Consider the following 13456-nt stretch of genomic DNA (forward strand, 5'->3'; position numbering starts at 1 on the left):
CTGAATGCCTTTGGTGACTCCCAGGGGTCCCAGGCCTCCACCCTGTCCTTCTGCTCTGGCCACATCACTACCCTGCCTGCTAACCTTGTCAATGGTGAGCGCCAGGCCTGCAATTCCAACCTCCAGGGACAGGGTTCTCCTCCAGACAGGCACACCGACACCCTCCCTTCCCAAAAGCCCTGACCCGGCAAGCTGCCATCCTGCCACCAGCTGCCTTCCACCCTGCACCCCCTTCCATCCTGCACCACTTTCTACCCTGCACCCCCTTCCACCCTGCACCCCCTTCCACCCTGCACCCCCTTCCACCCTGCACCCCCTTCCACCCTGCACCCCCTTCCACCCTGAACCCCCTTCCACCCTGCACCCCCTTCCACCCTGCACCGTGACAACAATGGCCTCTGACTGGACCGGGAGCTCCATGCAGAGGCACTTCCAGGAAGCAGCCCAGCCTGAGGGCCCCCAGGGCTCCTCAGCCCTCTCTGCCCCCCTCTCCGCTTCAGTCACTAGCCTGAGCCCTGGGGCAGCGCCAGGACACAGCCAGGCACTGAGCGGAAGCTTTGGAATCGCCCACTGAAGGAACAAATGGATGGACACGTGTGAAAAGTTAATCCCCATCTGGTAAACCACATTGGGTTGCTGGGTAATTCAGAGCACATGAGTCCTCCGAGTCCTTGGCAGCCAGAACCCTTCAATCAAAATGGCAAGACAGTAGCTTATGGCAAGGACTGTGACTCTCAAAAGATTTAAAAGTAACCTGAACCTTAAAAAAGTGACATGTCTTCCCTAGCCAGTTTGGCTCAGTGGATAGAGCATTGGCCTGTGGACTGAAGGGTCCTGGGTTCAATTCCAGTCAAGGGCACAGACCGGGTTGTGGGCTCAATCCCCAGTGGGGGGCATGCAGGAGGCAGCCAATCAATGAATCTCTTTCATCACTGATGTTTTTATCTCTCTCCTCACTTCCTCTCTGAAATCAATAAAAATATACACATTTTTCAGTGAGATATCACATAAAATGCTGCGACTCCAGCTCACACACTGCATGACGACTCTGGGCTGGGCTGAGAGGCCGTCGGTGCTTTCCAGACCATTCATGGAGGCCATGCATGTGCACTGTCAATGCCCTGCCAATCACCCACAGCAGACTGGCCCCTGTGGGCTTCCCCCGCCACTACCCAGCAGGCTCCAGGCTCACACACTGCTCGTTAACATGGCTGCAGATCCAAAAGCCCCGGCCACACCCACAGCCAGACCCGGCGAAGGCAGAGGGACCATAAACATACCTTTCGGCGACTTGAAGAAATGGACGCTGGGCTCAATCTTGGTCCAGTCGATGTTCTCCTCCTCAGGGCTGTGCTCCACCATCAGCTGGAACAGCTTCATGGAAATAATGTCGTGGTTGTCTGCAGGGCCAAAGTGGTAGCTTGTCAAAGGCCTGCCACCATGGCTCCTGCGTCTCCCAGCCACATAAGGCGGCCACATTCCTCAGGGAGAAGCCTGCTCCTGCCTGGCTGAGGGCTCAGCCCTGATACATGGTCAGCAATTGCACCTGAGACTTGGGAATGGCCCAGTCCAGGGCTTGACAGTAACTGATCGCCCCATTTCTGAGGTTAGGAAGTTGAGGCTCAGAGCCAATGTAAGGGTCCCATCTGTCAGCTTTGCTAACCTAAGGGAATCTAAGGAAAGGCCTGGAAAGGCAAGACCTAAAGAGCAAGGACCTGGTGGCCAGGTGGGCAGAGCCAAGCAGCACCGTTATGTGCAGCCCCCGGAGGCCCAGGGACACACTGACTGAAGTCAGACTGCAGTTCCCATCTGAGCTCTGCCCTCCCCTCCTGGGGGTAAACCTTGGGGGATTCCTTCAACACTCCTATTCCCAATGGTCTCCGCTGTGTGGACAGGGAGAGACCGCTAGCTGCCTAAGCATGTATCACGTGACTTTATAGGAAGTGTGCAGGTGTTCGGGGCGTAGTGTACAACTTTAAACAAGCGAATCCGGGAAGGCCCCGAGGAGGAAGTGACATCTGGCTTGAAGATGAGAGAGAGACAAGCACAAAGGCCGAGGCAGGAGGGCACTAGTGTGAAGAGCTGGAGGCCATGGAAATGGGGAGCTGGGAGCCAAGAATCAGAGGTGATGGCACTGAGGCCTGGCAGGCCACTGCAGGGCTCTGAGCGGAGCAGCAGTGACGGCTCATGTGAACTTTAATGGGATCACTCTGGCTGCAGAGCTGGGAGTGACCTCTGGGGCTGGCATGGAAGGAGGACCAATTGGGGGCTGCAGTTGTCCGAGTGAGGTAGGATGGTGGCCTGGGTCCTGTTTTTAGCCCGAGCAACTAGGACAGAGGTGTCATTTATGTCTTGGTCTTCAGCCCTAGCCAGTTTGGCTCAGTGGACAGAGCGTCAGCCTGTGGACTGAAGGGTCCCGGATTTGATTCCGGTCTAGTACATATGCCTGGGTTGTGTGCTCGGTCCCCAATGCAGGAGGCATCCAATCAATGATTCTCTCTCATCATCGATGTTTCTATCTCCTTCTCCCTCTCCCTTCCTCTCTGAAATCAATCAAAAATATATATTTTTTAAAAATGTAGTTTTCTCATTGTGAGCATGTAAAGACAGACACCTACTGGGCATCCAGGTGGAGATGTTGAGAGGCTTGTTGTTAACATTGTGCTGCAGATGGAAATCTGGGGTCCAGATACAAATCCTAAAGAGAGGGGAAGATCACCGAGGACTGCTCACAGTGCGTGCGTGCGTGTGTGTGTGTGTGTGTGCGCGCGTGCGCGTGCGCACGCCAAAATGGACAGACAATGCAAAGAGGAGGAAGAAACCAGGCCAGTGTGGAACCAATGCAGGAAGGAAAGTGTCAGGCTGTGTTACAAGCTCCCAACAGACCAGGGAAGGTCAAAACTAAGACTTAACACCCTGCACAGCCCACTCACCAGACAGGTCACCAGTGCCAGCAGAGGCTCCGAAGTAGTAGCCGGTGGGGAGGAGCACACCCGTGATGTCAATGCAATTCTTCCATTGGTTCTTGTCCTCCAAGTCAGTCATCACCTGCAGCCAATCGGCAGGTAAAGCATGCCCCGGGCTCAGACTGCCCACCTACGCCTGCAGAGCCAGCGCAGGCAGAGGACAACCCACACCACCACCTCCTGCTCACCGTCAGACGGCCCCGGGAGTAGCGGACAGCCAGAAAGGTGTCATGATCACTGTTGCGGAAGTCAGCCGTGCAGCCCGCCAGCTCGGTCCAGCGGCCATCCTTACTATGGTCGTAGGACAGGGAGCCATTGTTCACCATCACCGAGATGTACGGGAACACACGCTGAGACCAAGACACCGGTTACTCTATGGCCAGCCCAGCGTTTGGAAGTGGAGGGGTACCACCACCCCAAACTCTGGAGGCTCCTTTGTGCTGGGGCCGGAGGGAAGTCCCTCAGCCCCATGCCTAGCCTTCCTGTCCTGTTCTATGGAGGGAGCAGGGCCTACCTCCGTGGCCTCATCATTGGGATACGTGTCCAGGAAGATGGCTAAACCGTGGAAGTTGTCTTTGCTTCCAAACACAGGCCCTGGAATGAGAAAGAGATGCTCTAGTCATGGAGAAAACTGGGGTTGTACTCTGGGTAGCCTAAAGGACAAAGTATTGCCAGCGGAGGGGGGGTAAGAGATGGTAATCTGTTGGTCTTTCACCCAAGAAAGAGGAGAGACCCCTAAGAAAGAAACCTGGAGGTGGTCTCGGAGATGTGAAGAGAGGACTCAGGTTTGAAGCCTGAACGTGAGGGGACAGCACCTGGCCATGTGCTCAGCAGTATCACTGACAAGACGGTCCCCAGCCTGTGTGTGAAAAGCAAGTGGCTACCAGGAAGCCCTATCCTTAATCCAGGAGTCAGCAACTTGCTGTCCAGGTTGAGAGAAAATATTTTGGGCTTTGTGGGCCACATACAGTCTTAGTCAGTCTTCCTTGCTTTTGCTTTTAAAACATAACCCTTTAAGATGGTAAAAAAAACATTCTTAGCTGGTGTACAGCACCCAGCCCCTCCTCAAAGGTCCCAGGTTTCCTCAGAGAAGAGCGCGGCGCGGAGAGTCCTGGCACAGATGCTCCCACACACGAGTGCAGCCCTACCTTGCACAAGACGGTCCCGAGTGTACCACAAGGCAATGCCGTCTCCATGGAGATTCTTCTTCCCAGCACCGTGGACTTTGAAGTGGACATGCATCTCCCAGTCTTTGAGGAAGCAAGGCTGGAGGGAGAGGAGAGGGTTGCTCTGAATTCTCTGGAGCTGCCACCTTCCTGCCAGCTGGAGGTGGCCTGGCCCAGACCCTGACCCACTGAGACTAGGCACTCCTTTGTCAAAGAGCACCACTGACCAACAGACCCTCTAGCTTTCTCAGCAGGAAGACCCTCCCAGCCCAGCACCAGTCTTCTCCACTTGAATTCACTTTCCTCAAAACCAGCCAAACCTGTCAACCCTGTTCTCTCTCCATCCCCACTGCTCTAGCCCTGGGATCTTGTGAAAGGATCTGTTTGAGCGACACAGTTTACAAAACAGAAAACACATTCAGAGACAAAATAACTTGTGCAGGGAGTGTGCAGGTGCCAGTGGACAGTCTTGAAAAACACCAAGGTCTGTCTGACGCAGAAACTGCGCTCTGTCATCTATACCGCCCATGGCTCTCAGGTCTTCAACACAAACTGCCTCAGGTCCTTTCCAGCCTCCCACGCCCACGTCTTCCCTTCTAATCCACCTTCCAAACTGAGGGACTCAAATCCAGGTCTGGCTGACTCCAAACCTCAAGCTCTTGGCCAGCATACCTCTGGACCCCTACAGCCCCAGTCTGACCCCAGTGTGGAGTCTGAAAGGGTCATGCCCTGGAGCCTCTGGGCTACCATGATCTGAGGGAAGGTAGGTGCTCCCTGGCATTCAGGAACACCAGGTGCAGAGCTGGCACTGCTGCAGCAAGGAAAACAGCCTGGCCTTACACACCAGGAAGTTACTCATGAAGACTAGTGTGACACATACTTTGTCAAGAATCCACGAAAGGGAAGTCTGCAGATGATTGTGTGAGCAAGTGATTAACAAAGCCCCATCAGACAGGCAAATGGAAACAAGATATTGTTGACGCATCAGATTGGCAACTATTAAAAAGATCAATAATACCCCTGCGGATGAGGATGGAAAGAAACACACTCAACCAGCAGGACTGTGAATGTTCCCTCCGTCGTCTTGGGGCAATCTGGCAGTCTTTGGCAGGATGAGGCAGAGCCACAGCACTTACATTTAATGATATCAAAGACACCACTGCAAAACAGTATCAATGCTGTGTTCCCAATTTTGAAAAAGAAAACAATTAGTATATGTGTAGAGAAAGAAAAAAATGAAAGGAATATGAACCAACAATAACAACAGGTGACTCTGGGAGGGGAACTACTTTCTATGTTTGAATTTTGTATAATGAATGTATTACCTATGTAATCAGAAAAAAAACCTCAAATAAAAAATAAAGACCTTTATGTCCCATCATGGCGAACTGTTGTTCATTCATGAAGTCGTCAGACTCTGTTCTGGCTCTCGGCATCAAACCGCAGGAGATGCGGCCCTGCCCCGCCTCTGAGACACAGCTAGCAAATGCCACGAGTAAGGAGCAATCAGCCTCCCTGTTCTTTACAGCTCACTGGCTCTGAGAAAACCTGCACAGTCCAGGGGAGCAAATGAAGGTGATGAGAACCAACTCTCAAGGACAGACGGACAAGGAATGAGTCCACAGCTGCTGAGGGAGTGGCAGTTCTGATTAGCTAACCTTGCTTTGGTTTGGGACCACAGACAGTAAGCCCAGACTAAGAGTGAACCAAAAAGGCCCTCCCAGGAACGATAACTCAGCTGAGTCATGTCAATCCCTGAGATTAGATTAAAGAGACTCATCTAATCCTCAGATTAAAAAAAAAAAAATCTTACAAATACAGTATCTAGTACACAATAAAAAATACCAGACACATGAAAAGACAAGATATGAACAAAAACCAGAAGGAGAAGAAAGGGAAGGAGAAAGGTAGGAGGCTGACAGGAATTCCAGATATTGGCCTTTAAAATAACTAGTTTACTATGTTCAAGGAGATACAAGACAAGATTGAGAATTTGGTAGATAATGAACATTTTTTAAAGTCATACTATAAAAAATTCCAGGCGCAGCCAGCATAGCTCAGTAGCTTGAGTGTCGACCTATGAACCATAAAGTCACAGTTCGATTCCCAGGCACATCCCCAGGTTGTGGGCTCAATCCCCAGTATGGGGCCTGCAGGAAAAATCTCATCATTGATGTTTCTCTCTCCCTCTCTTCTCTAAAATCATTAAGAATGTATTTTTCAAATTCCAGAACAAAAAAATACAATAAATTAACAATGTAATGAATAGGTTTACAATAGATTTAAAATAGATGAAGAGAGAATAAAAGCATGGCAGACACAAAACACTAGGTACGAGGCAGAGGAAAGAGTGAGAAAATATAATTGGAGTTTCAGAATGATTAGCAAAAGAATAAAGAAAAATTTAAAGAGACATCTAAGCACTTATCAATAAAACTGACTCTGACACTGTGCCACAAATCTTAAGTCTTACAACCAGAGATTTTAAAAAAAACCAACAAATCAAAAGCATTAAAAAATAAATAAATAAATAAAAACACACACACACAAAAAAAACAAAAACAAAGAAAAGGAATGGATATCAAGTTGCAATATTTCCATTCCGCTGAATACATTTAAGGGTACTGAACAGTTTTAACTTAAAATGGCATTATTTAAAGTATGCTGGAAACTAGATCCTTTGCATATATTTAAACCTGTGTCAACTTTTAAAATATATATATTTTTTATTGATTTCAGAAAGGAAGAGGGACAGAGAGAGAGAGAGAGAGAGAAACATTAATGATGAGAATCATTGATCGGCTGCCTCCTGCACACTGCTTACCGGGGATCCAGACTGAAACCTGGGCATGTCTCTGACCAGGAATTGAACTGTGACCTCTTGGTTCACAAGTGGATGCTCAACCACTGAGCCACACCAGCCAGGCCCTATATCAACTTTTTAAAAGTGAAGGGGTCATACACTTTCAGACAGTACATCAGCAAAAATAACACCAAGACCATGCTGCAGCCTCCACACAAGACGCCCCTCAGGATGGGCCTGGCCAGTCCCCCAGGCTTCCCTGTCTTGTTCTCCAGCCATGAGGCACTTGGAGTTCTAGTCACCACTGGGCCACTCCTTCATCCGGACCAGTTCACCCCAACACCCTAACAGACACTGTCTTATCTCTGCTCAGAAGACAGCTGGTATTTGGTAGTGTTTGCTAATTTGCTGCTCCTCCCAAATGGAGTAAATGGGGACAAAAACAGAAAAGTCTAGAAAACACCTCTCTAGCTCAGTAAAAGAATAGTTGGCTCTTGGTAAACACTGGGCAGAAAATTTTAAGAGTTCTAAGCAGTTTCTTTCAGTAACTATAGGAAACACTCCAATCCTTTGGGAATATCTGTAGCGCCAAACAGCAGGAGCTGAATGGGAAGGAAGACTGAAAATTTGATGAAGGCAAGTGCAAAATCCTGTCAGCCCAATGACATTGCCATACCACTGACAATGGCAACCACCAACCTACCTACAATCATAATTAAGTTACTTGTGACTGAACCCAATTTCCAACAGTTCCAGCACTATTTGTACCTTACTTACACACACACACACACACACACACACACACACACACACACAAAACAAAAACAACCTTAATGTTATACTGAATTCATTTCTGGAAAACTTAAGGCTACATTAACATTTTTAATTGACAAAATGTGACTCAGCGGAGTTTCTGAAATACTCTTGAGTGGATGGCACTCAGATGAGAAGGAAGCAAGCAGGCATGAGAGCCAGAAGGCAGTGTCCCAGACAGAGGGGACAACAAGTGCAAAGGTCTTGAGGCAAGAAGCAACCAGAGAGGCTAGAACAACATTAACAAAGCAAATAACTGGCAATGCCAGGTACCAGGAGCCAGAATGTGTTCACTAATGCATGTTTATCCCCCTTCACAGGAGACCCAAGGCTCCAAGGATCAGACTGAGAGCTGAGGAAGGTAACCCCACATGTTCTTAGCAGTTAGGGAGAGGACACGATGAGGGAACAGCCAGATGAGGCAACATGAAGACAGTGTGGACTCCCAGAACTAAATGGGACGTCAACCAGGGAGAAAACAAGGACAATGACCAACACCTTGGGCAGAGGAAGGGTTGGGGTCAGACAGGCTGAGGCAAGAGCAGATTCTACCCTGAGCTGTGATCCAGCCCAAATGGTGGGACGAATGGAAGGAACGGGATCTTTTTTGGGCATTTTGCTGCGTGTTATGCACTGACTTTAACATGCCTTATTGCATTTAATCCTCAAAATAGGAGGGTTCAATTCGGACAACATGACAGCTCCACTTAAACTGAGTCGTAGCTTCTTAGTAAAATGGAAATAACATCACATACTTCACAGGGGCTTTAAAGGAATTAAGTGAGAAGGGTGTAAAGTGTCAAGCACAGTTCGTGATAACACAGTAACTACACCAGCCATTACAGATTATTACTGTGACTAAAATGAGGAAGGGGCGGACGAGGGAGGGGCAAGCCTTCAAACCAATCTGAGGTCTGCGCTGCAGCAGAGGCTGGGAGTCGTGGCATACTCAGGGCCAAGCCTGGCCTCTGGGGACCCACTCACCTGGTGGTTCCAGATGGAGCCCTCTTTGCTGCGCTCATCGGGAGTCAGGCGCACGTACTGGCTGGTGAGGATAGTGCTGCCCTGGAAGTCCCAGAGGGGCATGGAGCTGGAACCGACACCTGTGGGCAGTGATGGGCACAGACAGGCGCGTAAAAGGCCATGCCAGGCCTGGCCTCGCCAGAGGCAGGAAATCCACAGAACCGCCCTGCTCGGAAGAAAGGGCCACCCTTTTCCCAGCCCCGTGCGGCCTCGACCTCACCCTGAACTCATTTCCCGCCTCAGGCCTCACCTTGGTAGGGCTTGATAAGCGAATGCTCCCGCTTGAGGTGTTCACTGTTGCCGTCAGTTATGTCCGCAGCCACCGGCCCCAGCAACAGAAGGAGAAGTAGATGTGTCATGGGGCCAGGGCCGGGGCCGGGAAGCCCAGGCCTCCCCGGGCACCGCCGGCCCCAGCCCCTGCGCCAAATCCAACCTTCCGCCGCCATTCTCCGTTTCTCTCCGCCACTTCCGCTAGGGGACTTCCGTCTTCCGGGTGTCTCATCGAATAGCTTCCGGCCGGAAACCTTCCAACGTCTGTCACCGGGCGTTAAATACAAAGCCTCTCAGCCTAGGGGACGGCGACTTTATTTGCTGAGCAGACCCCATCCAGGTCAAGTGCAGTTCCATAGCCTCGGCCGCTCCGACGTACCGGTCGCCCAGTCTCGGCAACGGGCTCTTACGAGCCACAGCCAATCATGGATCAGCACGTTAGGATTGTGAGCAAATGGAGAGCAGAGGAATGGTTTAGTCGGGGGCGGAACCAAGGTCGTCCTCGAAGCGCGGCATGCTGGAACTTGTAGTTCTGGTGGGCCACTCGCGTGGACTGAACGAACGAAGAATACAACGCTCTAGGCCTTTGGCCTCTGACCGCGTCTCTGGAGTAATATTTCCCATTCCGAGGGTTAAGGATCTCTAATTTGAAGGCAGATGCCTAAATTCCAACCGCCGTGCCACCTCGGACTCCCTGGGTGATCTCGGATGAGCTTTAGCTGGCTCTGGCTTCACCCGCTGCAGCTTCACGCCTTTGAAGACTTAGAATTACCAGTGATTTGAAGTCATCCACTTCTCCCAGGTCCTCAGGCCCATTGGGTTTAAGCAGGACGGCAGACCTGTACCCTGCCCCGGATCCCAGTGATGGCTGGGACGCATACAGATCCAAGTGGTCACAGTGCTTGCCAGCTGCAGCAAGAAGTGTCCATGAGCCCCAGCTGCTTTGGCTCAGTGAATAGAGAGCTTCAGCCTGTGGACTAAAGTGTCCGAGTTTCATCCCATCAAAGGCACATGCCCGGGTTGCTCCATCCCCAGCAGGGGGTGTGCAGGAGGCAACCAATCAGTGGTTCTCTCTCTCTTTCTCCCCTCTCCCTTCCTCTCTGAGATAAATAAAAATATATATTTTAAAAACAAAATAAATTATTTAACCTCCAATATATTTAAATGAGGACTCTTAAATTCACATTATAAATCCAAATTTTCAGTTTCTTAGGAAAAATTGGGAGATCCAACCAAGATAAGCCCACAGGCTGCCCCCTAAAATGCTGTCCTCTTCGAAGTTAGTCTCCAGGCTAATTGACCCCACCTGTCTGGTCCCTCTGGGCATTTAAATTAAACACCCGTGTTATAGATCACAGCATGGGACCTGGGTTGGTTGCTCCTTTATTTTATTTTAAGAAGCTTCCCTTTTGCCGAGACCGGTTTGGCTCAATGGATAGAGCGTCGCTTGGGGACTGAGGGGACCCGGGTTCGATTCCGGTCAAGGGCATGTACCTTGGTTGCAGGCATATCCCCAGTAGGGGGTGTGCAGGAGGTGGCTGATCGATGACTCTCTCTCATCAATGTTTCTGAATCTCTCTCTTCCTCTCTGTACAAAATCAATAAAATATAATAAAATAAAAAAAACTTGGTGTAAAAAAAAAAAAAGCTTCCCTTTTGAATGAATTAACTTATTCAGGATTAACTGATGAGACATCTTTACCGGCTCATGTATTTTTAATGAGTCAGACATGTACAATAAGGGTCTCCTGCCACTCCTCTCCCACGGGTTATACCCTTCCAGAGGTTTACTTATGTCCATACAAACAAGGACATGTACATTCCACTAGACTTCCATGAGGCTGGGATGTTTGTTAGCTATGGTCACTACTGAATCCCCAGCAACTAGAACGGTGCTTAGCATATAGGAGGTGATCAGGGGAAAGGCATCTTCAACAGAGGGAACAGGAAATGCAAAGTCAGGGAAGGTCCCCTGAAAGGATAAGGAATGCAAGCAGTCTGGAATGGCTGGAGAGTGGTGTGCAAGAGTTTGGTTGAGGTCGGAACTCTCAGCTAAGGAACATGACCTTTTTCCAGAAGGCAATGGGGTGGTTTTAAGCATGGGAGTGACCAATGTGGGGTTTTCTCGCTATGGTGATGAGAAGAGACTGGAGCCAGATAACAGGTAGGGAGATTGAATAGGAGGTCACTAGGACCAGATGCGGGAGGGCAAGGCCTGGGCCAGGGAAGTCTCCATAGGAAAGGGGATCAGAAGTGCCATAGGAAGACTGGACATCAGTAACTGATCCCCTTTGGGAAGCCAGAGAGAGAGAAGTTGAGAATAGTATTCTGTGGAATGGAGTCCCACACATACCTATGGAGGGGAGAACAGTAGATAAGGCTGCCTGGGGCCCCTGAGGTGAATATGTGGTCAGAGTTAAGACTGGCATCCGTGATGAAGAGGGAGGGAGAGGTGTCTTAGTAGTGGGAGAGGATGACCTTAGGAAGGGGTCCCAGGCAGAGCCTGTGATTGGGCCTTTGGGGGAAGGAAGATGAACTGTTGGCACTTGGACTGATGGTGGCCCAGGCCCAACTCCTGGCACCCAGGCACAAATGTTCACAGCTTAGCATATCTCTAACTTGATGCCAACCCTTGGGCAACTCACATCTCTCAGAGTCTTAGTTCCATGATCACTACAGTGGGAATAGTGAAATCCACTCACAAAGAGGTGGTGAGGATCAAATGAGGTCAGGATGGGAGAAAACCCTGTAAATCGTAAAGCCCCCTCTGAAACCCAGGCCCAGACCCATCATGGCACAGCAGACAGACAGTGTGTGATGTCCACTCACATCACACACTCCACACCCCCTCAGAGGCACATTTACACTCCTTATTAAACCCGCCACGGGCAATGCTCCAGGCTTCCCCAATAAAAGTCCCATATACACACTGAGTCTGAATGAATCTCTCTGTCTTGGTGGCCTGGAGCAAGGTGTGTGGAAGGAGATAAGAGTCAGGGGTGATTTAACTAGGGTAATGCTAGCTGCTGTAACAAATAGACCCTAATGTGTGTAATGGCTCACAGTTTATTTCTGCTCATATGTAACAGTCCAAGACTGCTGTTTCTGGTTGATGAGGGGCTTGCCTTTGGGCACTAATGCATAGACCCATGTTTCTTCCTTCTTGTGTCTCCACAATCCCCTGGAGCCTCATCATCTTTCGTATCCAGCCAACTAAAGGGAAAAGAGAGTGTGGAGAGCAAGTACTACTTCAAAGCCTTGGTCCAGAAACAGCACACATCATTCCACTCATATTCAATTGGTGGGAACTAGTCACGTGGCCACCATACCTTACAGCAAGGGAGCCTGGGAAGTTAAAGTTTAGCCATGTTTCCAGGAAGTAAAGAACGTGAATTTGTGGTAAAGACTTAGTTTCTGCCACCGAAGGTTTCAGGCCACCTGTCTAGAAAGGGGCAGGGTATTGAGGGTAGAATATGAAAAAGGGGGTGTCATTTTTTCCTTCAGAGAGAGGGGTCCAAACCGGAGTAATGGGTGACTTAAAGGCTCTAAGTCCACACTTAAAGTAGTGGGTGCATGCATGTTCAAGAAAGAGGCAAAGCGAGGATTCTGTCTAAAGGGTCCGAGTTCATCTGGAACAGGGCCAGGCTGAGAGGGCAGGGTGGCACTCTTCAGTTGGCAGGGCTCTACCGAGGTGAGTGGGATTTGTATGTGAGCAAGGTGAATGTGACTGCACGTGTGTCTTTGAGCATAGGTGCACCTGATCCATGTCCCTGCCCAGATGGGCGAGCGTGGGCTTGCACATGCCTATGTGCACGTGTGCCGGTCACATGTACCTGTCCACAGGTACCTGTCCATATGTGCATACATAGGACTGAACACCAGGTGGTCCTTATGAGGGAGAGCCTGTGTGCTTATAGACAGGCACACCTGGATGACCTGTATGTGCATGACCAAGCATGCAAGGTGCCCATCTGTCTGCACAATCAGGCACCTGCCTGAGAAGTGTCTGGGCACAGCTGCCTGGAGGAGGTGTGCTGAATGTGCACAAGCCCAGCACACCGCAGGTGTGAGATAAGTGTGTGCTGGGTAAAGTCCACATGTGGATACACGGTGAACATGTGCACAAGCCCATGGAAGCCCCTGCCAGGGTGTCCAGAGCCTGCACTTCTGTGTGGCTAGGCATGGCCGTGGGGCTCCCCGGGCAGGACCAGACCAGGCTGAGCTCCTCTCTGGGCACACAGAAGCTTCTGTGTATTGGTGCCTGTGTGGGGCGCTGCAAGGCTGTGTTGGTGGCATGTGTGAGAGCACGTGTGTGTGTGTGTGTGTGTGTGTGTGTGTGTGTGTGTGTGTAGGAAGAGGCTGTTCACTCTCTTAGACCTTGCTTTTTTTTCTGTGGTTCCGTTTCTATAGAGACA

At 50.2% G+C, this 13456-nt stretch overlaps 1 protein-coding gene across 2 annotated transcripts in view; it reads right to left on the reverse strand.

The window, feature by feature from the left end:
• LMAN2 (lectin, mannose binding 2) overlaps positions 1-9418 on the reverse strand; it is a 35832-nt gene extending 26414 nt beyond the window's left edge. For both annotated transcript variants that reach the window (XM_036424019.2, XM_036424018.2), the window contains exons 1-7: positions 9022-9418; positions 8733-8851; positions 4115-4232; positions 3481-3560; positions 3155-3316; positions 2934-3048; positions 1281-1400 (exon numbers count right to left, since the gene is read on the reverse strand). In XM_036424019.2, the coding sequence (XP_036279912.1) occupies positions 1281-1400; positions 2934-3048; positions 3155-3316; positions 3481-3560; positions 4115-4232; positions 8733-8851; positions 9022-9217 (910 nt within the window). In that variant the 5' untranslated portion in view covers positions 9218-9418. The remainder of the gene's footprint in view (positions 1-1280; positions 1401-2933; positions 3049-3154; positions 3317-3480; positions 3561-4114; positions 4233-8732; positions 8852-9021) is intronic.
• Between the last annotated feature and the right edge of the window lie 4038 nt (positions 9419-13456).

The sequence above is a fragment of the Pipistrellus kuhlii genome, unplaced genomic scaffold (assembly GCF_014108245.1).
Source record: "Pipistrellus kuhlii isolate mPipKuh1 unplaced genomic scaffold, mPipKuh1.p scaffold_m20_p_8, whole genome shotgun sequence".
NCBI lineage: Eukaryota > Metazoa > Chordata > Mammalia > Chiroptera > Vespertilionidae > Pipistrellus > Pipistrellus kuhlii.